Source organism: Xenopus tropicalis, chromosome 4 (genome assembly GCF_000004195.4).
Source record: "Xenopus tropicalis strain Nigerian chromosome 4, UCB_Xtro_10.0, whole genome shotgun sequence".
Taxonomy (NCBI): domain Eukaryota; kingdom Metazoa; phylum Chordata; class Amphibia; order Anura; family Pipidae; genus Xenopus; species Xenopus tropicalis.
Window position 1 is genome coordinate 124,187,045 of NC_030680.2, and position 25,237 is coordinate 124,212,281.

The 25,237-nt window shown below is 41.3% G+C and overlaps 2 protein-coding genes and 1 long non-coding RNA gene across 4 annotated transcripts in view; 1 reads left to right on the top strand and 2 right to left on the bottom strand.

The window, feature by feature from the left end:
* Nucleotides 1-6,402: 6,402 nt before the first annotated feature.
* Nucleotides 6,403-8,370, bottom strand: LOC100487499. The gene has a single exon (XM_002934228.5). The coding sequence runs from the start codon at nt 7,951-7,953 to the stop codon at nt 7,270-7,272; it is 684 nt and encodes a 227-aa protein (XP_002934274.1). The 5' UTR covers nt 7,954-8,370; the 3' UTR covers nt 6,403-7,269.
* A 13,569-nt stretch (nt 8,371-21,939) lies between these two features.
* LOC108647466 lies at nt 21,940-24,353 on the bottom strand. Of its 2 annotated transcripts, none has more exons than XR_004222425.1 (2): nt 24,271-24,353; nt 21,940-22,672 (listed from the first exon to the last, which is right to left on the bottom strand). It is a non-coding gene; the product is annotated as an uncharacterized LOC108647466 (long non-coding RNA). The 2 variants fall into 2 exon arrangements; XR_001924501.2 differs by lacking the exon at nt 24,271-24,353 and adding an exon at nt 23,268-24,259.
* Nucleotides 24,354-24,461: 108 nt separating this feature from the next.
* iars1 (isoleucyl-tRNA synthetase 1) overlaps nt 24,462-25,237 on the top strand; it is a 51,292-nt gene continuing 50,516 nt past the window's right edge. The window contains exon 1 of the mRNA NM_001097221.1: nt 24,462-24,536. The gene's annotated coding sequence lies outside the window, so the exon portion shown is untranslated. The remainder of the gene's footprint in view (nt 24,537-25,237) is intronic.

Consider the following 25,237-nt stretch of genomic DNA (forward strand, 5'->3'; position numbering starts at 1 on the left):
TGGACAATCAAGTCATCTTATCTACATATTTTACATTAGAATTTTGAAAAACAGACACCAACTAATCTCAGAATTTAATTTTTTAGTTTTCTTTTTGGGGGCACAATCATCCTATTATTTAGAAAATTTGCTCTAATCCATTTGGTCCATGCCAGTAAATCAGAAGTGATGGATGTCTAGACAACTATTTATACCTGAAACGAGTTGTAAAGGTCGCCACACACGTGGCGATTTGCGATCTTTCGTGCGAAAGATTGTTCAATCGGCCACTAACGTTCAGGGCTGAAACGGCAGATAAGGAAGTAGAAACAAAAGGATTTCTACCTCCTTCTGCTGATTCAGCCCTGAAGGCAGATTTTGCTCAGGCGCCTTCTATGGTGCCCGATCAAAATCTTTTAACCGATATCAGCAGCCTCCTGTGATATTGGTCGACTCGCCGACTTGCCATACACGCACCGAATATCATCGGTATGCGTGTATGGCCAGCTTAAGGCAGTGTTCAAACTACAGTATGCCATTCAATTGTAACCATTGTAGGGAGTTACAGTATTACAAACTTTTATGCATTTCAACTAAAGGTGGCCATACACGGGCTGATTGTAGCTGCCGATATCAGTCCCTTAGACCGATTCGGCAGCTTATCGGCCTATGTAGATGTCGGGCTGGCAGCTTATCGCCCGTCATCGGCCTGAAATCGGGCAGATATCGATCGGGCAGGTTAAAAAATTTAGCCGGATCAGGGACCGCATCAGCTCATTGATGCGGTCCCCGAACCGATTGCGCCTATTACCGGCATTCTAATTTGATCGTTTGGCCCCAGGGCCAAACAACCAAATTAGCCTGAATTCACCCGATATCGCACACCCATAGGTGGGGGATATTGGGAGAAGGTCCACTCGCTTCATGACGTTGCCAGGCGAACGGATCGTAATGTGTATGGCCACCTTAACATTCTAATTCCCATTCATCTTTTGGATATGAGAGGCGATGTTATTTTCCACTAAAGTGGTTATTTTGTTATTATTTTTGTTTAAAATTGAATTCCCCTAAAGGTGGCCATAAAATTAGCCAGATGTTGATCAGGCAGGTTTAAATGTTCAGTTGAGGCAGAGTGCATTGAGCTGGGCATATGGGGGGAAGACACACTCGTTTGGCGACCCCACCAAACAAACAAACAGATCTTTCAGTGTATTGCCAGCTTTAGATGCATTAAAACTACACGCAGCTGAGTTTAGTTGCTAAGATTTCCTGAGACACAAGATCATATACTGTCTGCAGTGTGACTGACTGGGTGCTAATGTGTAAGCTTCATAAAAAGCACCATGTAAAATTATGTGAATATCAGATAGCAGAATAATCTCCTCTGTAACTGGTTACTGACTTAGGGTACAGGCACACATAGAGATTTGACGCCTGCGGTAAAACTGCACTACTGTTGACAGAACTCCAGAAAATGCCTTCCCCTTTACGTAACTTCAGATCGCTGCATGTAAAACCCATTATTCATGGTGATCTGTGAATCATGCCTTCTTTTGCATTTTCCTACAATTAAGCTAGATTGTTGCCAGTAATATTATTTATTTTCAGCAATTCAAAAATAGGTGAAGGGAAAGGCATTTTCAGGAGATCTGTCACTTGTGATAACATCCCACTGTAAATTACAGTTAGGGAGTCATAGGTTACTGAGTAGTTTGTTTATGCTACCAAACCAAAAAAGTCTGATTCTAAATTCGTTATTATGAATTTTACATAGCATGCAGCCCTGGGAGACTCCCTGCTTCTTTCTGGCCAAAGAGGAGGAGGTAGGCAACCACAAATGAACCCTGAAGGTAAGTGGAGGAGGGAGCTGTGAGCTAAATGTTTAACTGAATAGAGCTACTGGGCATGGTAAGTGGCTTTAATTGGGGGCTTTTGTTGGCATTCATTGTGGAACTTGTTTGTATCACAGCAAGGAGCCTTTAGGCTAGTGCCACATGGGGCGGATTCTCGCGCCGAATTCCGCTTAGTGTAGCTGCACCCAGGCTGAAGCAATGACTCCAGGAGCAGCAGCAACAACTATCAGATTCTTCAAGCATAAGGGCAGATTCTCATCCTGAGTTTATCCGCAGGCCAAAAATCTGCCCCAACTAGCCTTACAAAACTGGATCGCAGCTCATTAGATATACTACACTATTAGTAACTCTCTGTAGTATTCATGACATGAAGCTACAAGGAACTATTCCCATGCCTATTGCTGAAGAAGCTTCCCCATAAATTTACTTAGGGGGCATGTATTACAGGTATGGGACCTGAATGCTTAGGACCTGGGATTTTCTGGATAAAGGGTCTTTCCGTAATTTGTATCTCCATACCTTAAATCTACTAAAAATTATTTATACATTAAATAAACCCAATATGATAGATTTCCCCCCACTAAGGATTACTTATATCTTACTAGGAATCAAGTACATGTATCGAACCCCTTATCCGGAAACCTATTATCCAGAAAGTTCCAAATTACGGAAAGGCCATCTCCCATAGACTCCATTATAAGCAAATAATTGCTTATAACATGATCCCAACTAAGATATAATTAATCCTTATTGGAGCCCAAACAATCCTATTGGATTCAGTTACTGTTTAAATTATTTTGTTTAGTAGACTTAAGGTAGGAGATCCAAATTACAGAAAGACCCCTTATCCAGAATACCCCAGGTTCCGAGCATTCTGGATAACGGGTCCCATAGCTGTACGACTTACTGTTTTGTTATTACAGAGGAAAGACAAATATTTTTTGTTATAATTAAAATGGAGTCTATGGGAGATGCACCAATAAAGGGTGAATTGCAGACCGCTGTGTCTTGCATGTTTCTACATTGTGTTTTTGAAGTGATAAAACAGTGTGGATGGTGTGTGTTTAAAAAAGCAAGGAAAAAAAGTGGCAGCTTGGGTTCCACTCCACTATCTGTTAATGAGTCTATGGGAGATGACCTGTAATTTAGAGCTTTCTGGATAACGGGTTTCCAGAAAACCTACAGAGAATGGTATCTTTCTTTCTAAAGGGAATTACTCAGTGCACAAAAATCTGAATATGAATTTATGCTTTACCAGTTGAATATGAAATAATTCCCATAAAATAGCATTGCAGTTTGACCTCTGTAACATAATAAAGCTGATTGTGTTGATTTCAGGGACAATGTGATGAAAACTGGCACCATGTGAAGACAGTGGCTCCTAGGAGCTAGATATAGGATGTCCTGTTCCTGTGTTGAGCTTTTCTCCATTGTAGTTTATGTCAGCAATACTAGCGGGACGTCCTAAGCACTTACAGTCCCTGCTGTAAGTGCTGACACAATGACAGATGATTTATCAAGCAGTCCTGTGCCACCTTACTATTTCTTTGGGATTCAACATTACAAAGCTATTGCACCGTATTCAGAATTACATCTCATTGTACTATCCTGAATAGGCTCCAGGGGATTCTGGGATTTGTAGTTCTGCAAATAGGCGCAAGAGATTGCTTATCTCAGTCATAGGGTAAGCTTATATATGAATAGTTTTTCATGTATGTGCATTGCACGCATTTATAAAGACATTAGACATTTTCCTTCTTTTAGAAAAGGAGTTTGGTCAATTTAGAGTGCATTCACAATGTCCTGAGCAGTGTGCAAAGTGCAAAAAAGCTGCAGTTTGCCATTTTTTGCACTTTGCCCACTGCTTGGGGCATTATACAAATAGATGCAGGCCTCTGCACTCTGTTTTGAAGTGCAAAGACTTGTGGATGGTGCCTAGAAACAAGTGTGGCCTACATTAGGCCACACTTGATTCTATTGGGGCGGGAAGGTACATATGTGTCCCCCCTCCCACTTCGCATCATTTCCATGTGCAAGTTAGGGAGTGGGAAGGATAGGGCCCGGTCTCCAAATGCTGATCTCTACACGGAGTGCTGGATTGCAATGCAGAGAGTGATAACTCTGGGTGTACTTACATGAGCATTTAGGGGGATGGTCTTTATTATTATTATTAATAATATTTATTTATAAAGTGCCAAATATTCTGCAGCGCTGTACAATAAGTGCACATTTTAGAGAAGTAAATGCCCCATTTAGGTAAAATTGTCCTCCCAAGCTCCACACATGGAACTGAATCACCAACAAGAAATCAAGTTATAAATGCAAGATAAATAAGAATAGCATACAAATCGATAACACCCCACCCACTAAGTATCTGTGAGGTTAATGCCATGTTTAAAACCCATTGTCTACAGAGACTAACTGGCACCTCTTTTGGGTAAATGTTCTGAATCCATTGCCATGCCTGCTTTTTCACTACAACTCCCACAGCAGCCCAAGCAGACAGGACTGTGCTTAATGGTGGTGGGTCCCTCTCAGCTGATCTTGAAATATAAGTCCCCTTATCTCCGGAAGTCCTGGCTGTGAATGGATGCAGGCAGCTGTAGACCAGTTAAAGTTGGAAGACACAGGGTTGGACATCCCCATTGTAGCTTCTGTTTTTGGGCCCCCAAACAGAACAGGGCCCAGAGCAGTCACCTCCTTCTTGAACAACTTGAAACTTGTAAATTAATAGCAAATGGGAGGTTGCAGATTAACTATTTGAAGACCTGCAGAAACATGGTTTGGAGCAGTGGGTAACCTGCATAGTAAAAATAAATTGAAATTGCTCAACAGCCAGGTCCAAGCCGGGCCACCGTACTCCCAAATAGCCACAGTATCAGATTCCCATTTTCATATGCCCCTGACTGGGGGGGGGGGGGTGTTTCAAAGTAAAGGGAAACTGTAAGCTCTTCTGGCCTTATCTCTTGAAATGTACCCCATTGCCAAACCCAAATCTTGGCTTTATATGGTAAAGGTTTGTGCAGTGGAATGCATTTTAGTGTATCATGCAATCATTAATTGAGATGTATATATGCAGAAGTGCTTGTTCATCAGCAGTTCTGCCGAGCGCCCTGCTTCACACCCATGGGGGGAGGTTGGAAAAAAAAAATATTATCTAAGCACAGTGGGAGAGGCTGAGGGAACCCTGGTAGACAGATAACCACATGGCTCTGCAAATGCTTCTTTCTGCTTCAGAAATCCTCATCACAATAGCTACTTTACATGTACTTACTGCTACTGTATATATCTCTAGTCCAAAAAATAGCTTTCTGTGGAAATTAACTTTATCTATGCCCCTCCCCTGCTAATCGTTGATATAAACCATGCACCGTGGAAAGTTTATATTATAAAATGTACATACATGTATCAAAACCAAGCAGCAAGAACAGATTTCCATGCATGCAGTCACTCTGTAATACTGCATATCAGCTTACAATCCAACCTTGCCCCTACCCTGATACACATAGAAGCAACGGGCGGCCAAATAAGAGTGTCAGGTGACACGCTTGCTATGGAATGCAGCAGGCTGCTCTCTCTGAGTGTCACTCACTAGTTGCCCACAAAAGGGGGTGGGGTGCTGAGGTCTATTGCTGGACCATAGGAAAACAAGGTTCTCATGTTCTTTGTTGGGCTATTGGACATTGATCACACTGAGCTGTGATCCTTGGCAATAGAGCAAAACTCACCATGCCAGCAGAGGGGCACACCTACCCCATGACCCCTGCTCATGCCTGTACAGAGGCTATCTCCCCACCAAAGCTAGCTAGATGAGATACAGAGACATCTGATGATTTAGTCCACAAGGTCATTCTATACATAGAATGTATCTATTTACTATCATTTCATTTAACATCAAGGTGTAACTGCATAGCTTATTGTAGTAAATCCTTTGTATATTTATATGACTTACCTCCATTAAAGGGCATCTGAAAATCCTTCAAACACTATGCATTGTAATATATTTTCGACCACTGGGGTTACAGTTCTTCTCATGCTTATGAAGAATGCCTGTGACGAGGCAAGCAATATGGCAGGCCTCACTCCTAACCAAATGCACCCTGTAAGCATTTAGCTTTGCTATCTAGAAGAAGGAATATAGCCCCTATTAGGATATATTTTCCCTTTAACTCTGTACATCCTCTCAAATCCACCTCTGCCTCCCCCCCCCCATGCCAGAATCCACGTCCCCACTGCAATTTAATTGATACTGAGGACAAGACTAACAAAACTACAGAAAAATGGACATATTGTTTTAACAATTGTTAGATATGAACATGAGGGATATTGAACCTGCAGCCCCCCCCAGCTGTTGCTATACTGCAACTCTAAGCAGTGCTGAACATTGTAGTTCAGCAACATCTGAAAGTTGCAGGTTGGCCCTCCCTGATTAATGTAGCCCCCCCCCCCCCCCCCCCCCCCCCCGATGCCTACCCTTCACTAATAAACTGTAAATATCAGTAAACATTCATCTTCCTAGTTTTCATCTTTAGCAGCTTTGTTACTTGTGAAAAGCCAAGACACCAAATGGTTAATAATATAATATACAAATTTATTTACAGAAATTTGTGAAAAAGGCCGTAACAAACCCAGAAAACATGACAATAAAAAACCCTGCTTTTGGCAATCCCACCCCGTGTAGTAGTTTGTTACATTCCTATCGGTCAGATAATTCCCATACACAAACGAGATATTTATACATGTAAAAAAATCCACATTTTACATGGTATTTTAGAAAGCAAGGCAATAGACTTATTCTAGGCAGGCAGACAAAGAAAAGAGTTTATATACAGAAAAAAATAAATTTACAGATACCAACCCCCCTTCCAAAATGGACTCCAAGACCCCTTATACACATATCATGTCTATCTGCAATTAGTGATATTGTTCAAATCAAGGATGGAAAATTGGCAGTGCTCTAGATGCTGTAGATCTAGAAATTCCCAGCAGCCTTAACAGCTGTGGGCTGTAGGTGTTATGTGGGGAGTTATAGTTCTAGAACACCTAAAGGGCCACTAACTGCTTAAGATATACCAAAGGCTTCTGAAAATAAATACATTAGGTTCCTTTTGTCTGCCACGACAAAGGTACTTTGGTCTGGATTTTTCCTCAGCCACCCTCCCTCTTTAAGAGAAAAGACAGCATACATTAAAAGTCTGGTGCAGGGATCAACAAGCTGAGGCTTGTCAGCTATTGCTGAACTACAACTCCCACAATCCTCCAAAGTGAGGGCTATACCAGAAGTTACAATTCAACTACAACAGCTGAATCCAGGTTTAGTAGCTGCACTGTTGATTACTACAAGATATGTCACGGCTGTGTCACTTCCAGATAATCAGATTGCATAACACTTTGCAGTTGGCCCTCTGGGTCAGTAATGAGGTTGAGAGAAATACAGTCAAGCAATCCTACTGCAGAATTCCTGAAAATCTTTTTCCATAAAGTTCTCACTCTCGATAACATCATTCTCTGATGGAAAATACTGCTCACTGCACTCCCCCCGCAGCTCCAGCAGGGGTCCCACTCCGCGGAAAGGGCAAGGGGAACGGGTGGGAGGAGTCAACTTGTCACACCTTCGCGGAGCCCTAGTATCCCCATCTTCTTGGAAAGGGCTCCAGCAGGAATTGGATGGGGAGGAAGATGGAGAACAAAAGATACCAATTACACCTGATTCAGGGTGCTCCAACAGAGCCCCATGGGCATTTTCCAGCACGCCCATGTATGAGTCCATGTCTAAAGGGTCCATTTCACTGTCTGATCCTCCACTGCATTCTGTACCCACTGAATCAGAGCGGAGCTTAAGCATCTGGTACTTCTCACTCATCAGGAACTGGTTGGTGTTGCGGGGAGCCCTCATCCCAGGGGCCCTGTTGCCCATCATATTCACTGGTCTCAGACTACGAGCTCTGGGGCGGGTGTAGGGTTGGTGCCCATGTTTCCATCTGTGGTCCCTGCCCGCCCCCCCTCTCTGCCAGCGGGTTCTGCAACTCGTCTTTCCTTCCTGCTCCCAGTCAAGCACAGGTGGCCCCCAAGGACACAGCACCCCTCTGCCACACATCATGAGCCCCCCTCTCCGAAGCATGGGGCTGGCTCAGGCTCTCATTCTACCCCTCACACAGAGGACTGCTCCAAGTGACTGGGGGAGCTTGCTTAGTGATATATATCGATGTGATAATATATACACACTGCTAGATAGTGGTGACTCTTCCCCTGTTGCACGCTGCTCTACCTTTTCACGATCCTCACCGACTTTTTCTTTACCAAGGCCCCTGGGCAGTTCATACCCCGGGGGGCCAGACTGGGGGACAGCTTGGACAGGTAGGTAGCCTCTTTGTGGGATTGAATCTTCCTTGCTGCTGGGATCAGATAAACTGTGTGAGCTGTAGTAATAGGCTGAGGGAGGCGTGTCAGGCAGCTTAGTGTCAGTGCACAGAACCTGATATGCGCCTCACAGCTCTACACTGCTCACGCTCCTCCTTTTAAGTGCCTCCCTCTGTTAAACCCTCTCTTTATATTCCTTTGGAACAGACCAAGTGCTTCGACTTTGTGGGGGTGAGCGTTCACCTCACTATTTAAATATTTGTGGATTCATTCCACAGCTGGACTTTGACTAACACTATGTTTGAAAGATATTATTTTTAAATACTTTTCTGCATCAGAATGTGTATCCGATTGGGAAGTATTTTCTTTTCAGCTATCGGTGGGCTTCCGACCCCCCTTTAGTTTGGGCAATGAAGATGACTTGTTGTGATTCTCTTCGAGGTATTCTCAGTCCTAGAAGCGACAACTGCGGAGCCTAATTCGCACAGAATGTCGTTCGGTTACGGAAATGGAGCAACCGTCGGTAAACTGTGCCAGACTATACCCTGTGCTACCATTATTTGCACTTGGAAACTTGGGTTTCTTCCTAGGAAGGAAAGATCTGTTTTGGGCTGTAAATATTATACACTAACGTAGCTACTGTAATGCTGTTTTCTGAAGCAGAAGGAAAAATCCTGCAGCCATATGGCTATGTGTCTGCTCGATTTCCCTCGGCCTCCCCCCCTGTGATTAGTCAACATATTTTTTTTACCACCCCTCCCTTCACGGGTAGAACACTCGGCAGCAAAAGCTGATGAACAAGCACTTGTAAATATATACATTTCAGTTGGCACCCACCTGATTTACTAATAAAATATATTTAACACAAACCTTAACGTCCTTTGCTTTACTATTTTATCCTAAGATTTAGTTTAGCAAAGGGGGACATTTCACAGGGCTGAAGGGCAATCTCTCTGCAACTCCTCAGCCAGGGGTATGACAATACCCCAATAAGGCTGCTGGGAGCCCAGGAGTTCTAACAGGAGGCCTAACAGGCACCTGACTGAGAAATTTAAATATATATTTACTTAACAATCATTTATTGATAGGGTTGCCACATGGCCAGTATTTTTCTCCAGAAATGGTGGCAACCCTATTTATTGCCCCAGACACAAGGGAATGCTAGGTATGTATCAGCAGTGCATAACAGATGTTACTGGGCCCCACTGCAAAGTCATTTTGGGGCCCCCAATATATCCAGGGGTATTTATTTAAATTCCTCATTAATTAGGGCCTCTTGCCCCCCCATACATTCTGGGCCCACCTGCAGCCGCAGGGTCTGCTTCCTCTATAGTTACACCCCTGTGTAGCAGGATACTGGGTAATTTGTTCTCAACCACTACATTTTAAACCATTAGAATGGGACACAATGAGGTTGTGACCACAAAATACATACAGCAACATGAGATACTTTGCACTCACCTGTTACCAATATACTGTATATATAGGACATTAATACATTCTGTGCATTAAGCTACCATGAAATGCCCTTTAAGCAAAACAGGGATTGTTTGTTCATATATTGCAATTGTTGTGAAAATTTCAGATACCGAAAGTGGTTTGAGGTAAATAGGTAAGGTTTATTAGACACGTACGTGGGTTCTGAGCAAAACATAGTCAGAACTACAAAACAAAGACAGCACAGGGTTTATATAGACTTTGTGACAGTAGCATATGTCATAAGAAATGTATGACCATAGGCGTTACCAGTTTACCAGTGTTCGTGCTTAGAAATATTTGTTCACAGCACAGAAAACAAGGTTTATGCCAAATAGTTGGTTTTGTCTTCAAGGCTATAGTTGACGTAACTAGGGCTAGCTTGGGAACAGAATCCATCCAAGTAAGGGGTGGTCTGTGTGTGTATCTGCACTCACAGAATGTATTCCTTATCACAATATACTGTACTTCAAGCTGGCCAACTACATCAAAGTCATCCCCAGTCTGGTCAGTCCTACACTCTCTTTTATCTGATTCATTAAGAATTCTGTTGCTTCAATATACATTGAACAAAGGGACTGAGTTTTAACTGCAACTTATTTGTTTTCAAATGGTTGCCCTGGCTAAATACAAACAAATGCACTTTCTGTGAGTTTTCAAACCCCACAACCCTCCATTTGTTATTAAAGTTCAACTTCAAGAACCTCCCACTGGCTATTTTCTGTTGTACAAGACGAGGTGACTGCTCTGGGCCCAATTCTGGATATGTTGCACAATTGGCTTGTGGGAGGAGACTGGGTGTGTGTAATAAGAAGTGATTTAAGTAGTGACACTAAGGGCTCTGGCACACGGGGGAGATTAGTCGCCCGCGATAAAACTCCCTGTTCGCGGGCGACTAATCTCCCCGAGTTGCCTACCCCTGCCATCTCACCGGCGAACATGTAAGTCGCCGGCGGGATGGCAGACGCGGCGGGGCGATTTCCGGAAATCGCCGAAAAAGACTTGCGAGTCTTTTTCGGCGATTTGCGCAAAATCGCGCCGCCGCGTCTGCCCGCAGGGCTAGGCAACTCGGGGAGATTAGTCGCCCGCGAACAGGGAGTTAATCGCGGGCGACTAATCTTCCCCGTGTGCCAGAGCCCTAACCTGTTATGTGCAACTGTTGGTCTACAACTACCTGCATCTGCTCACAGCCAACGTCATAAGGGGATATTGGAATTTGGGTTCAAGAATAGCTAGAGGGCTGCATGTCAGGCATTCATGCTTTATAAAAGGTCCCCCACCACAACAGCCCTTGTTTATATAATGTGGCACCACCAGATCTGGACTGGGATACAAAATAGGCCCTGGCATTTCTAGTACACAGAGGCCCAAACAGCCCCCCACCAGCCCACTAAATAGCAACTGTCTATGGGATCTTAAAGCAGCCCCTCTGGCATTTGCCAGAACTCACAGGTTGCCAGTCTGTGTCTGGGCACCACTACCACTAAGGACTATCTATTAGTTATGTTGTACTGCCAAAGTTTGGACAGCGCTACGCATATTAACTTCAAAACATTTTAGTTCTGATTTTGGCCTCCCTCTGTGCCCTTGACAGCTGCCTATCCTCCGATTGTTTGCTACAGTTTACTGCACTTGTGTAATTTTGGAGATTATTCACAAAGGTGGAATAATAAAGAATAATGGTGTAAAACTTGTAAAAAGACAATAAACGCAAAAAAGCTCTATTCCAGTTTCATGAAGACGCATATTAGCACGCTTTGGTGTAATTGTCAAAGGAATACTTTGTGAGCACTTTAGAAGGGAGACAGAGTCAGAGATATTTCATTGCATTCAGTCATATACTGAACATGAACAAGCACAAACAAAGCCACAAACCTTCATGTTTATATAGAAGATCTGTACTGTACTTATTTGCAGCTCAAAGCAAGCTGTCTGTTATGACTGCTGCGTCATTCGCATTTGTATACCCAGTTTATGAGGAAACAAAACCAACGCTCTATCGGCAGTGACATCACATCCTGAGAGTCATCTCAGATCACAGGGGAATTCACTGGCATATTAAATTTGCAAATTGCTCACGCTGCCACTTTGCTTTCTCTAGAGATATGTGTTCTGCTTCTGTGTTACTCCCAGTTGGTTTGACCTCTAGCTACTTTGCTGTAGCAAGAAAAAAAGAAAAAAGTTTTTTTCACCTTGTGTTATTAAAGGCGACAGCTTTCCAGAGAGGCTGTTGACATTCCAGCAGTTTTCATGGGTCTCAAAATGGCACACGGGGCAATCAGCAATGTTTTGCTTCCCACGCATTTCGTGCAGAAAAGCAAAACTACGGCAATTGCCTGTGTACCATTTGCCCTGATAGTTTTACATTTAAAAGGATATGATAATGAATTTAAAAAAGCTAATTTCAGTCTCTAGGACACATGTGCCGCTCAGCCAGAGCACTGGCAGTTGTGCTGCTGTTGTGAAGAGCAACATGTGACATGATTGTATATGGAATCCATTGTGTGACCTATTGATAGAGCTTCCAGATTAAGCCGGTCTTGAGCAGTTGCACCCTCTCCTTCCCCCACACAGGCAGAAAGTTGTCTTCTTAGGGATTCGACTTTACCCTGCTTTACCCTTCTACATTTTGGAATGAGCATTATGGAATGATTCTTTTATTAAATTCACGAGTGAGAATATTCAAGAGAATATGTGTGAACTGGGTCCTATCAAAGATCATAAACTCATCCAATAAAGATGGCAGCAGATCTAAACAGATATGGAGTACAGTTAATAACAACTACTTATATTAAGGGAGCCTTTGTCTGTTAACGGTATGTTTGAAGTCAGGGTGTAACCAGGGTTGTATTTTGGCTGGGTGCCACCCTAGGCATCTCTGCATACCCATTGGCACAGCACAAAGTGCCCCCTGTTGCGAGAGAACATTTTTTTCCAAAAAACTTGCCTCCCTAGGCACAGGCCCTTGAGTGCCTATATGGTAAATACAGGCCTGGGCATAACTACAGAAGAATCGGACCCTTTGACTATGGGGGGGGGAGAGAAAGAGTTATAGGGGCCCAGTGGGAAAATGACTTATAAGCAGTTACATGCAAAATGTATTCCCAAAGTTTATGGGGGCTCTAAAATAATTTTGCTGTAGCCCCATTAACTTCTAGTTACATCACTGTAGAAGATGTAGTTTATCAACATCTGTAGGGCCACATGCTATCCATGCTCGATTTATATGCCTTTTGTACTAGTAGACTTGGGTTTATCAAAGCGTAAATGCTAGAGCACTGAGGGGCTATATCGGAGTAATCTGATTGTTTGGGAATAGGACCCATCAGAGCGAGCACCGCATCAATGGGCAGATGCAGTCCCTGATCCGTAAAATCGAACTGCCAGATTGACATCTGGCCAATTTTAAGACAGATATAGGTCGGGTAGGCCTTTCAGGGGTCCCCATACTCGGGCAGTTGAGCTGCCGAATCAATCTGGAGGTTCCAGATGAAGTCTGCCTGTGTATGGCTGCCTTTAGTACAAAGTTGATCCAGAGGCTTGTCCAACTGTCATCTTGGAGTCACCAAGGAATTTACCTTCTACCCCCAAGGCAAACTGGAGAGGCTGCAGATAGGTGTTATGCCTTTTTCTGGATACATAGGTTTCACTTAAGCAAAAGATTGACCTTGACATACATGTCTTTTTTCAAGCTCAACTACTATGATAGAATAACCAAATGCTGCTGCAGGCAGTGCTGTATTCATGCAAGAGGCACAGGTATTTGTACTCCATTCTGGCTTTGTGTCTATGGGTGCTTAAAGGCAGGATGCACAAGGGGAATACATAGTAAGTACCGGTGGGATAGGGGTTAAATATATGCTGCCCTTGATGAATACAACAGTGCTAAATGCAGGCAGCATTGTATTCATGGAAGATGTTCAGCTCCAGAACAGAGATCTGAATCTGTTAAACTGTGCCTTTCTCTTGAATAAATTCCTGCCTCCAGTTCCATGTTCTCTAGTGCTGTATTAACAAAGTGTGGCATTTAGGTGTCCCCTTTCATACAAGCAGGTACCTGTAGGCACAGGTCCAGAATGGAGACCAAAGGCTTGCGGTGGTGCCACAGTCATGAATACAGCTCTACTGAGCACAGGCAGCACTGTATTCATGGGAAAGGCACAGGTCTTTGCTCTTCATTATGGATCTGTGCCTAAGGAAACTATGAATGTGCCAGGGTGCAAAGTATGAAAAACATAGTGGTTTGTGCCTATTTTGCACCCACACATTGTAAACAAGCCTTTTGTGTATGAGCAAAGCCAATATTAGAAACCTATCAATTATTAGGACCTCTGTAGTTGAACACCTTGTAACACTGATAGCTGCCATAAGACTATGAGAGAGAGAACAAATCTGCTTATGAATGTGTATGATTTCATTTAAACAATTGCGTTCTAAAAAGTTGTATTCTAGTTAAAACTCACTCTGAGGTGATGTTTAGCATTATGTCCTATGTGAACACTGTTGTCATTCTTATAGAATGCTATTAACAGACCAATTTGCTTATTGCAGCTAAAGGGGAACTCCAGCTTCTGAACTCAAATTTGTTAAAAAGCCCTGCACAACAAGAAATCCCTAAACACCTATTTCTGTAATCTGTTCCTTCATTCTTTATATGCTGAAATCCAGAAACAGTTCTTCTCTTTCTGCATCATTTAAAATCCTGGCAGGGAGAGGAGGGACTAAATCATTGATGTTACTATTGTAACAACTTCTCAACAGCTTACAGACAGCATGCAGGAACAACATAACCCACAATACATTTCAATGTGATGTTCCTTTCTTTATTTAAATCACGTGTGCAGGGAATTGTGGGATTCGGAGGATACAGGCTGAGGACAGTCAACTACTGTTACTTTTTTTTACTACAATAAAAAAGAAGGGATGCACTGAATCCACAATTTTAGGATCTGGCTGATACCTGAATCCTTTGAGAAAGATTTGGTTGAATAGTGAAGCAAATCCTAATTTGCAATTTCACACATGGCGAAAAACTTTCAATTTCTGTGTTTGTGTGATAAAAAGGTCATGTGATTTTAAGTTTTCGGCTTCAGGCCGGCCAGGCACTTGGTTTCGCCTGAATCCTGCTGAAAAAGGCAGAATCCTGGATTCGGTGAATCCCTAATAAAACCATGAAAAGGCCGCCTAATTTTTAATTGAAGGATATTGCAAAGTTGCTTTTTACTTTTTAAAATCCTTAAGTTGCGTTTGGGTGGGTTTAGGCAGCGCTGAATTTAAAATCGGGGAGCCTGGAGGCCGCCCCCCATTCCCCCCCACACGCATGCACGAACGCCGGACAAGCTCCCCAATTGCGCATGCGCAAACATCTCTTCTCCACGCCCCCCCCTACAGGTTTAGGTTTCCCTAGAATTAAGTTTTAGCTTCTGTCTGGACTGAAAACATATTTTTTAAGTTTGACTGACATAAATATATTGGGGATCACTGTTTCCTCTAAGCTGTACGCTTGTGGGTGTGCATAACGAATTTTGAGACTAGCGCACGCATTAAATTGTGGTACACAAAAGAATTTTGTGTGAAAACACATAATTTTGTACTGCGCACGGTTTTAAAATGTGCGCACAAAACAGGTTTTTTTTGCCTACACAGCTAAGGAGACATAAGAGGTAACACTGTTGGGGATTAATAAATGTAAATGAGACACACCCAAACATGCTAGTAAATTTGTCCTTTTGGGTTGTAAGATATGTTGGGGCTTTATAAATACTTGCTAATAATAATATCAATAATAATAATAAAACAGACCATGTGTTACAGAAGGCAGTGAGCTCAGTGGCAATGGGAAGCATCACAGGAAGTCTGTGGTTATTGCTCTAAATAGAATTTCACTTGCACGTTTAATGAAAAGTACTACTTAAATACAAGTTGCTCTTCTGTACATTGTTCATAAACATTTACTTTAATATTTTTATGTTTTTCATGCTGTGTAGAGTTAAAGTGGTTCAGTTGGGAACAGTACTTTGTAACGTCCTGGAAGTGACCTCAGACAATAGCACATGTAACAATTCTGTTCATTTTGTCTCCTGGCCAATGAATAGCTCGGCGGGGGGCCTACAAATCAATGGCTTGACTGTCAATCTCCTGCCCTTATCTCCACCCTTTCAGGTTATTGACACTTAGGCCAGTGCCACATGGGGTGGATTCTTGGCTTGCGGATAAACACAGGCCGAGAATCTGCCACCCTACACCCAAAAAATATTTGGTTGTTCCTGCCCCCAGAGCCATTGCATCGACCCTGGTGCAGTCATACACAGCAGAATTCTGCTGGCATGTGCAGTTTTGTGCCAAATTCTGCTTTGTGTGCAGTTGGATGCAGTGGCTCCAGGTGCAGGCACAACCAAAAGCTTTTTTGAGCATAGGCAGATACGCAAGTCTAGAATCCGCCCCATGTGGCGAGGGCCTTAATTGCAAGCATTTGGTACAGCAGCACAGATTTGTTACATGCACCAGTGTCTCATTGTAAGACAAACTAATTTAGTGAATACTACAAATATACTAAAATAGTAAACACTATAGCTTATTATAAAAAGTGGTGACAGGAAGAGAGGGGTATTTTGACCGCTGTTCTGTCTGAAGGCAGCAGTGGTCAAAACAACCCTTTCAACATTGTACTATGTAAATAAAGGCCCTGCAGCCTTGAATGAATACAGAGTGGCTTACATTATTTATATAAGCTATATTAATGATTACCAGTGCAGAACAATGGTACTTTATATTTAAATGCACACAAGCACTTCAATTTGATTTTTTTTTTGCTTTGCATTGCGTTGCTGCATTGTTGTATATGATGTCTCTCATAATTATTGTTGCAAAAAAAAGTAAGTGGTTAGGAGTAATTTACACTCCTGTTTTGAACAATTAAATGCTTTTAATTTAGTTAAATAGGCAAGGGGAGCCTTGGGGCAGAACAGGGTTGTTGCATTGGGCCCCCATCCTCAAAAGCTCCTTAAAGAGATACTGACACCAGAAAAAAAACCTTTTTTATATCTATCATAACACTGTCTTTTCATGAGCTTTATAATTTTGCCATAAAAGTATTTGCAAGATGCTTTTACATTACCTATCTGATCTCCCATGTCCCTCTATGAGGGGGCTGCCATATTGGTGCAGCAGGGGTCTGTTAGCATTAGAAGCTATAACTGACAGGCTGAGAAGGGACAGTCAGGTTGGGAAAACAGTCAGGTTTAAGAACTTCAAGTAGCAATTGCTAATAAAAGCAAACCTATCAACAAAAACAGATCAACATGACCTATTGGTAACTTTTTATGTAGATTCATAATTTAAAAAGTAGTTTTTTCGTGTCAGTATCACTTTAAGTAAAAAACAAATCTTTTATTGACATGTTGATCTAAAAAAGAAATATCTAATTGGATTTATGGCAGTAAATGTTTAAACTAGATGTAAGTATGTTGCTATGTGAGACTGCCTGGGGTATACAGCGCAGGGGCTTGCTATTTAGGATATTTCCATCCTCTGAATTTGTTCCAGAGTGCATTCCAGAAATGCTTTACAGCAATAACTTTGTATGTAAATATTTAGAAGACTGCAATAGCTGGGCCACAAATCCCAGCATGGCTATGACATTATGACACAGGTCTATATAAGAACTGGGCTTAATGTTAATAATGTATTGGTACTGTACTTAGGCCATTGGCACACAGGGCATATTCTCCTCCAGCTGGTGGAGAAGGAAGCACCCAATGTGCTTGATCGACCCACCTTGATCACAGGTGTATTTCAGCCATAAATCTCTTCTTTCCATTGAAGTAAATGACAGGTTAAATGGCCTCAGATTAACTACAAGTATTTATAAAATGCCAACATATTTTACAGTGTTGTACAATTAGTTGGTGTATACATTAAACAAAACAACCAATAAATAATAAAATAAAATAAATAGCTTACAATCTGAAACTCTTCTCTACCAGCTGGAAAATATTGATGGATAATATACTTAGGCCACTGTCACACTGTTTTATGCTTGTGTGCATTTTTTGCTGAAATCTGCAAAAGTATGTAAAAGTATGTATGCTGAAGTCAATGGGATTGCACCAGCAGATTTGAATGATACTGCTATTTTCTTGGACAGGTGTAACATTAGCACTATTTTTCCTTTTATTTAAAATTCTTGTTCTGGGTTGGGTTGGGTGAACTGGTAATTTTTGCCTACTTACTTGCATAGTTCAAAAACATGACCTAATGGGCCCTAGGAAATTCCCATTCTTACCACAACAATTCTGCAGTGTGTCTGTAACACACTGCAGTTTGTTATTAATGTGGGCCTCTCAGGCAATAATTTATTACATTAATAAACTGCATTAGAAGCTTGCCACTTACTTAAATACGAATCTCCCTCTTGGCAGATGCTGGCACTGTTATGTGGGCATGGCTCTAGAACAGTTTTGTCAAATGCTTTCTGGCTATGGCTCGCGAGTGACAGTAGTGGGGGAAATGACTCACCATAATTACTGTACCTGTCAACACCAAAGTACTTCCTTTTTGTTTTAAAGTAAAGCAATTTACAAATAATGTTACTTGTATCTGAAAACAATGTGCTAATGTTTAGTAGAGGAGATAAGTGTGTGAAGATGATATACAAGTATCTGGAAACCTGTTATCCAGAAAGCTCTGTATTATGGAAAGGTCATCTTGCACCTTACACCATTTTAATCAAATGATTTACTTTTTTTAAAAATTATTTCCTTTTTCTCTGTAATAATAAAACAGTATATTTAATTCATCCCAACTAAAATATAATTAATTCTTGTATGTGGAAAAATAATCCTACTGGGTTTAATTAATGTTTAAATCGTTTTTTAAATAGTTTTTTATATGGAGATCCAAATTGCAGAGAGATCCCTTATCCAGAAAAACCCAGGTACCAAGCATTCTGGATAACAGGTCCAATATCTGTATTCTAATACATGATACATTGGAACCAGAATTTATTTGAAGATTCACACTAATTGAAATAAACCCTTAGTCGGATGATGTGAAAACATTAGACAATGAAGGGGACACATTTTTTTCAAACGATTTTGCTTAAATTTGAATATGCTATTAAGGGTGATATTCCCATTTAATATTTAGCCATCTTTTGTGGAGATTCCACATTCTAGCTTAGTCAAAGCAGTCTGTATCTGAGGGCTAAGACTAAAATGCCAATGTTCAATCACTGTGGAATAAATTAGCAGGATGGTTGAAATAAGAAATCTTAGCATGAAAATTGTAAATATATATATATAAAAATGTCCTCATGACAGCACCTCACTCCAAACCTGCTACTGCGTAGCCGCCCTTGTGCAAGATACATCAAGATACATAAAATAAAAGACAGCCAGCACAAAGGGTCTTGTGATTCAAGCAAATTCAAGTGTATTGCATGTACAAACAACATTTTGGGACCTTTTTTAAGGTACAAATACAAATTGAAATAACCTCCTCCCATGAACCCAGGGAATGCCAGTGACATCATATGGAAATTAACCCCTTGCGACCAATAACCCCCAACAGTGACCACTTAAACAATTTACATATTATAAATCAATATTTTACTAATACATAAGTGCACCAGATATTCTCCCTGCCGTTAATACCATTACATTCATTTAGTCCAGGGGTAGGGAACCTATGGCTCGGGAGCCAGATGTGGCTCTTTTGATGGCTGAATCTGGCTCACTGCCAAAAATTTAATAAAAAAATAATGGGGGCGTGGCCTGCGCTCGGCGGATAGAAGACGTGTTCTAAGCCTTAGAACACGTCTTCTATCTGCCGAGCGCAGGCCACATCCTCCTCCGCATCGCATCCGCGTCCGGCATCCTTGGCACCCACCCTACCATTCCCCTGCGCTCGGCAGATAGAAGACGTATTCTAAGCCTTAGAACACATCTTCTATCCGCCGAGCGTAGGCCACGCCCTCCTCTGCATCGCATCCGGCATCCTTGGGACCCACCATACCTTGCCCTGCAGCATCCGCGGCCAAACATATTGTATGGCTCTCACGGAATTACATTTTAAAATATGTGGTGTTTATGGCTCTCTCAGCCAAAAAGGTTCCCGACCCCTGATTTAGTCTCTCACTATAATTCAAAGTGCAACATTGTTAAAAATGTCCCCATTTCAGTGGATAATTTATAGTGTAACATTGTAAAAATCCCTCTATCTCTGTGGATAATCTAAAGTGCAACTTTGTTAAAAAAACAGTTAAGTTTAAAATCACTTGTAACCATACAATATGTCCAAAGTTCAAGGCCTCCTGTAATGTTAACCCATTAATTACTAAACATCCAACAACTCCTTAATTTTTATAACATATAATACACTAATTATTATTGTGAATAATGCATTAATATATGTAATGGGATATACATTATAGGATTATGATATATATCCTTATAAGCATCCTTATAGGCATTACAGTTCAATTGTAATGTGGTATTGAGTCCCCTGAGCGCAACACATCCCAATTTGAGTCCAAAAGGCCTCCTTTTGTAATAACAACTGATTGACATCTCCTCCTTTCCTTGGGACTTTCACACAATCTATTGGCATGCAATTGAATGTGGAAATAGAATATTTTGCTTTTGCCCAATGCTGTGCAGTTGATTGTTTTGAAATGTCTTGTTTCACCTTCTTTTTATCATAATTAGGATCCAATGCTGCCCGTATTGTGGATCGGTGCATACTAATTCTATCCTTCAATTGTCTATTAGTTTTTCCACAATATATCAACCCACATGGGCTGTACAAAAATGAGAAAAAGATAAATCATTTCAGAACTTTTTCCACCTTTAATGTGACCTATAAACTGTACCACTCAATTGAAAAACAAACTGAAATCTTTTAGGTGGAGGGAAGAAAACCAAAAAAACTAAAATAATGTGGTTGCATAAGTGTGCACACCCTCTACTAACTGGGGATGTAGCTGTGTTCAGAATTAAGCTATCACATTCAAAATCATGTTAAATAGGAGCATACACCTGCCATCATTTAAAGTGCCTCTGATTAACCCCAAATAAAGTTCAGCTGCTCTAGTTGGTCTTTCCTGACATTTTTTTAGTCGCATCCCGCAGCAAAAGCCATGGTCCACAGAGAGCTTACAAAGCCTGAAAACACTACCCCTCACAGTTGATCTGTTTTTTATTGCTGGGGTCAGTGACCTTGACAACCAGATTTGGCTTTAGTGGGTCCATTGCGCATGTAGTTAACTTCCAGAAGCGAAAGTGCGCATATTGACAACACTTCTGTTAGCCTGATAAAAACTCTGATCCCCCGAGAATCTGTTGCCTGAGGTTCACAGCTAAAACTAGTGATGTAAATTCAAGTGTTTCCCTTAACCAGTAAAACCAGAAAACTGTTATGAATTCATATATATATAATCTACCTTGGTCAGAGGGTGATTTTTTTTGTTACAGATTCCTCCATACTATCCAGTTCTATGTATAATACCCCAGAAAATATGACAAAATAAAGTGCCAATTTCATAAGTACAGGTATGGGATCCATTATCCAGAAACCCGATATCCAGAAGGCCCATAGACCCCATTTTAATCAAATAATTCAGATTTTTAAAATTGATTTCCTTTATCTCTGTAAAAATAAACCAGTGATTTGTATTTGATCCCAACTAAGATATAATTAATCCTTACTGGATGTAAAATAATCCTATTGGGTTTAATGAATGTTTTATTGATTTCTTAGTAGACTTAAGATATGAAGATCCAAATTACAGAAAGACCCCTTATCCGGAATACCCTTCGTCCTGAGCATTCTGGATAACAGGTCCTATACCTGTACCAGAAAACATGGCAAGATAAATTAAGCACTAAAGTGGCAACATATTCTGCCATGCTGTACAATAAATGGGGGTATACATAGAACATACAGATTACATACTAAAACACAACCGATAACTAATACAAGAGGTAATGTGAGCCATATCCAAAAGAGAAATTCCATATAAAATGTTCTCAGGTCACATAATGTTAGTGTCAATAGAGTGTCATTTTAATGTATAATTACCCCACAACACATGGCAGAATAAATGCAATGCCAAGTTTATGTATAATAGCTCCTGCTTGTTGTAGAGAAATGTATTATTTTTATATTTGATTTAGCCTTCCCAAACCATCATTAAAATCCACCCATCTGCTGTGTTTTACTATGTTCCACTATTATGTGTAAAGGAAAACAATCGCTGGTAGAGTACATCATGTGAGATTTTGCAAGGTAATTATTTAATAACAGCGGTGGAATCAAAATTAATATACATATTTTACTGGTGTGGCACCTCAAGGAATTTTACATGCATGTAAAACAATAAAAAGACACCAGATTATGGGTGAGTTTCAGCTATCTGAAAAACGCCCTACTTTACCCCCTCCCAACTCTTACTTGGCTGTTAGCCTTAGGGAATATCCAGCTGCCTGTTACCATCATAAAAAAGGATTCTTTTGCACTTGATACATATTTGTTCAGGCTCCAATGTATTTCGCTTTCCATTTCCTCTACATAGTTCATTCAATGGAAATTTTTATTTAGTCATTGGACCAGGTAGTAATACTTATCCTGTTGTATAGTGGGTAAAGTCACTTGCAGTCAGGAAACTCTGAACCTTGATTATATAGCACAGTGTTGATATATCAGGCCTTTCCAACAGTTTTCCTATTAGGACTCCGTACAAAGCCACCATACCTATAGGGGCATGCAACAATGATGGATCATCTACCTCAGGCCTCCTCACAGCTTTCCATGGATAACGGATATAAGAATTTAGGGCAGGCCAAATGGGCAAAATTATGTCTTGTTTTCTCTCCCATAAGAAATTCATCCTTAATACTTAGCCTTCTATTTATGTTTGTCCATGATTAATATATCAGCCAATGTGTTCTTCTCTGTCAGCAGTATCTAAAACCAGTTTTTTGTTTGTAGACCTGTAGTATCTTGTTCTGTGGAATAAAAAACAACAAAGCATGCTGGGTTTTGTCTTGAGGCTGGAATTCTACAGTTACTGATTATTATTAAGTGGAACTACAGGTCAGAGGAATGCCACCATACAGCAGTAAAGGTAGCGCCCTCTGCATGTTTATTTCAGGTTTGGCAGAGATTACTTCTAGTGGCGCAAAGCAAACGACTTGCAGCAAATGAATCATTTATTAAAGGAGATATATAGCATAACTGAAATTCCCCCTCATCTTGTAGGCAATACTGACTAATATATGTAGGGTTGCCATGTGGCCAGTATTTCACCAGCCTATCCGGTAATATACCAGCCAAGCCTGGTGATGGTATTACAAATTCAATGGCAATGTAGCTGCCAGTAAATTAGTAATGCCTAGTTGCTCAGCCCCCAGGCCATCTACAAACCATCCAAACCCTGCTTGCCTATTATAATCGGACTGTCCTCATCTATCCCCGCCCCACAATGTCATGACTCCGCTCCATGGCATCAAAAGTCCTTTTTAAAGAAAAAAGGTGGCAACCATTAATACATGGTGCCAGTTTTACCTTTGGCTAAAATGATTATTATGTTTAAAAAATTACCTCTTTATTGGAATTACCCATAGGTCTAATATGGTCCCTGTCTGTGTGAGGGGTGAGTGAACCGTAGGAGGTGGGTAGCGAATCACAGTCCTGCATTCACACAAGCAAAGATAGCCTGCTGTTCCATCAGGTCAAGGGCTGGAACTTGGGGTAGGCAGAAGAGGCACCTGCCTAGGGCACAAGGGTGGGGGGGGGGGGCACCAAGCAGTTAACTCTTCCTTCACCTACACCTAGTTCTGGTGGGCCCTTACCCCCACAGCATCACCCCCTCCAGTGGTCCCAGCAACCCCGACCCCCGTGTGTGCACATCTGAGTTCTCGCACAGGGCGCCCAGCTGACTTGGCCTGGCACTGGTCAGGCTTGCCTAGTTTCTGATTGGTTCCTGTCCTACAGTTCAGTGAGCTAAGTGACACCGGCTTCCAAGGTTAACACTCGGCTCATACTTAGCCAGTCTGCCCAGTAAAAATGTTACCTAATGCCAATGCTATAAGGAAAAAACATAAGAATATATGAAGGCTGGTATTTAACAATAACAACTTTGTGGCCTCACAGACAAATAGGTTTTTAGCTGCTGGGGTCAGTGACCCCCATTTGAAAGCATGGAAGAGTCAGAAGGAGGCAAATAATTTAAAAACTATAAAAACCTATAAAAACTATAAAAAAATTAGTAATGAAGTTGAATTGAAAAGTTGCTTCGAATTGGCCTTTGCATAACTTGCTAAAAGTTACTTCAAGGTAAAAGACCCCTTTAAGGTTCTATGGCCACAAATATTTGCTGTGCCTAAAATTATACATTTTGCAAACCCAGTGACAGCGGCAAGATATGAGAGCAGTGATTCCTATTAAGACGGACGATTTTCCACGCCTCTGAGGTATCTACCAATTCATTATACTATTTTAGTAAGGGACATAAACTATTGTATAACAGAGCCCCAAAGAGACGCTAGTACTACCGGAAGCTTTGGCATTGGGCCCCGATCACAATATAAATATTGAACTTTACTTATTTGTAGCCACTCAACGTTCGTTCGACCAATCAACGCGTCCGTCTCATTTGCAGAAAGAGTTTTGATTTCTGATTGGCTCGCTGCTGTCACACCTTCTCCCGGCTTCAGGCTCTACTTCCTTTTCCGCTCATGCTTTCTGCTAATTGCATCAGATTTGTGACAGCCGGTGCAAAGAACAAGGGATTCACCGGTTCGGAGAGGCGGAAACGGCAGAGTGGTTGGGTGGCAGCGAAGGCTTTCCTTAGGGAGTAAAGAACTAAACGTAAGAACGTAGATGCTGCGCTGGAACGGCCAGTGTATGAGGCTAATGTGTCATTGCCCATTTATATAAGGAGATGAGTACAGTAATGCTACTTGCTGCAGAAAACTACTTCTAGTTCTTACCTGCTGATCAGCATGTATAAACTAGTACAATCAAGCTTTTAACCCTTCAACTATAAGCATGAAAATATAGATTTTTGGTTTAGATCCTTTTTCTTTTCCCAGCTGGTGCTTTTACTTATGTGATCTATGGCATTAGAATGTGTTTGTGAGTCTGCAAACTAAAGGAACATCACTGTTTAATAAAATACAATTCTAGTAAAATTGCTTCAAAGTGACATTTAAATGCACCTTTTAGTCAACGTTTAGAATGTTATAGAATGGCCTGTTCTAAGCAACTTTTTATTTGGTCTTCATTATTTATTTTTTAAAGTTTTTGAACTATTTGCCACCTTCTTTTAACTCTCTGCTCTGGTTGCTAAGGTAATTTGGACCCTAGCAACCAAACAGATAGCTGCTGAAACTCCAAACTGGAGCTGCTGAACAAAAAGTGAAATAACTAAAAAACACAAATAATGAAAAATGCAGACCAATTGCTCATTGGCTCAGAATATTACTCTCTGCATCATACTAAAAGTTAACTCAGAGGTTAATAGAGTGTAGGCTTTTTGAGGCAGGGACCTCATCCCAACTGTGTATTGA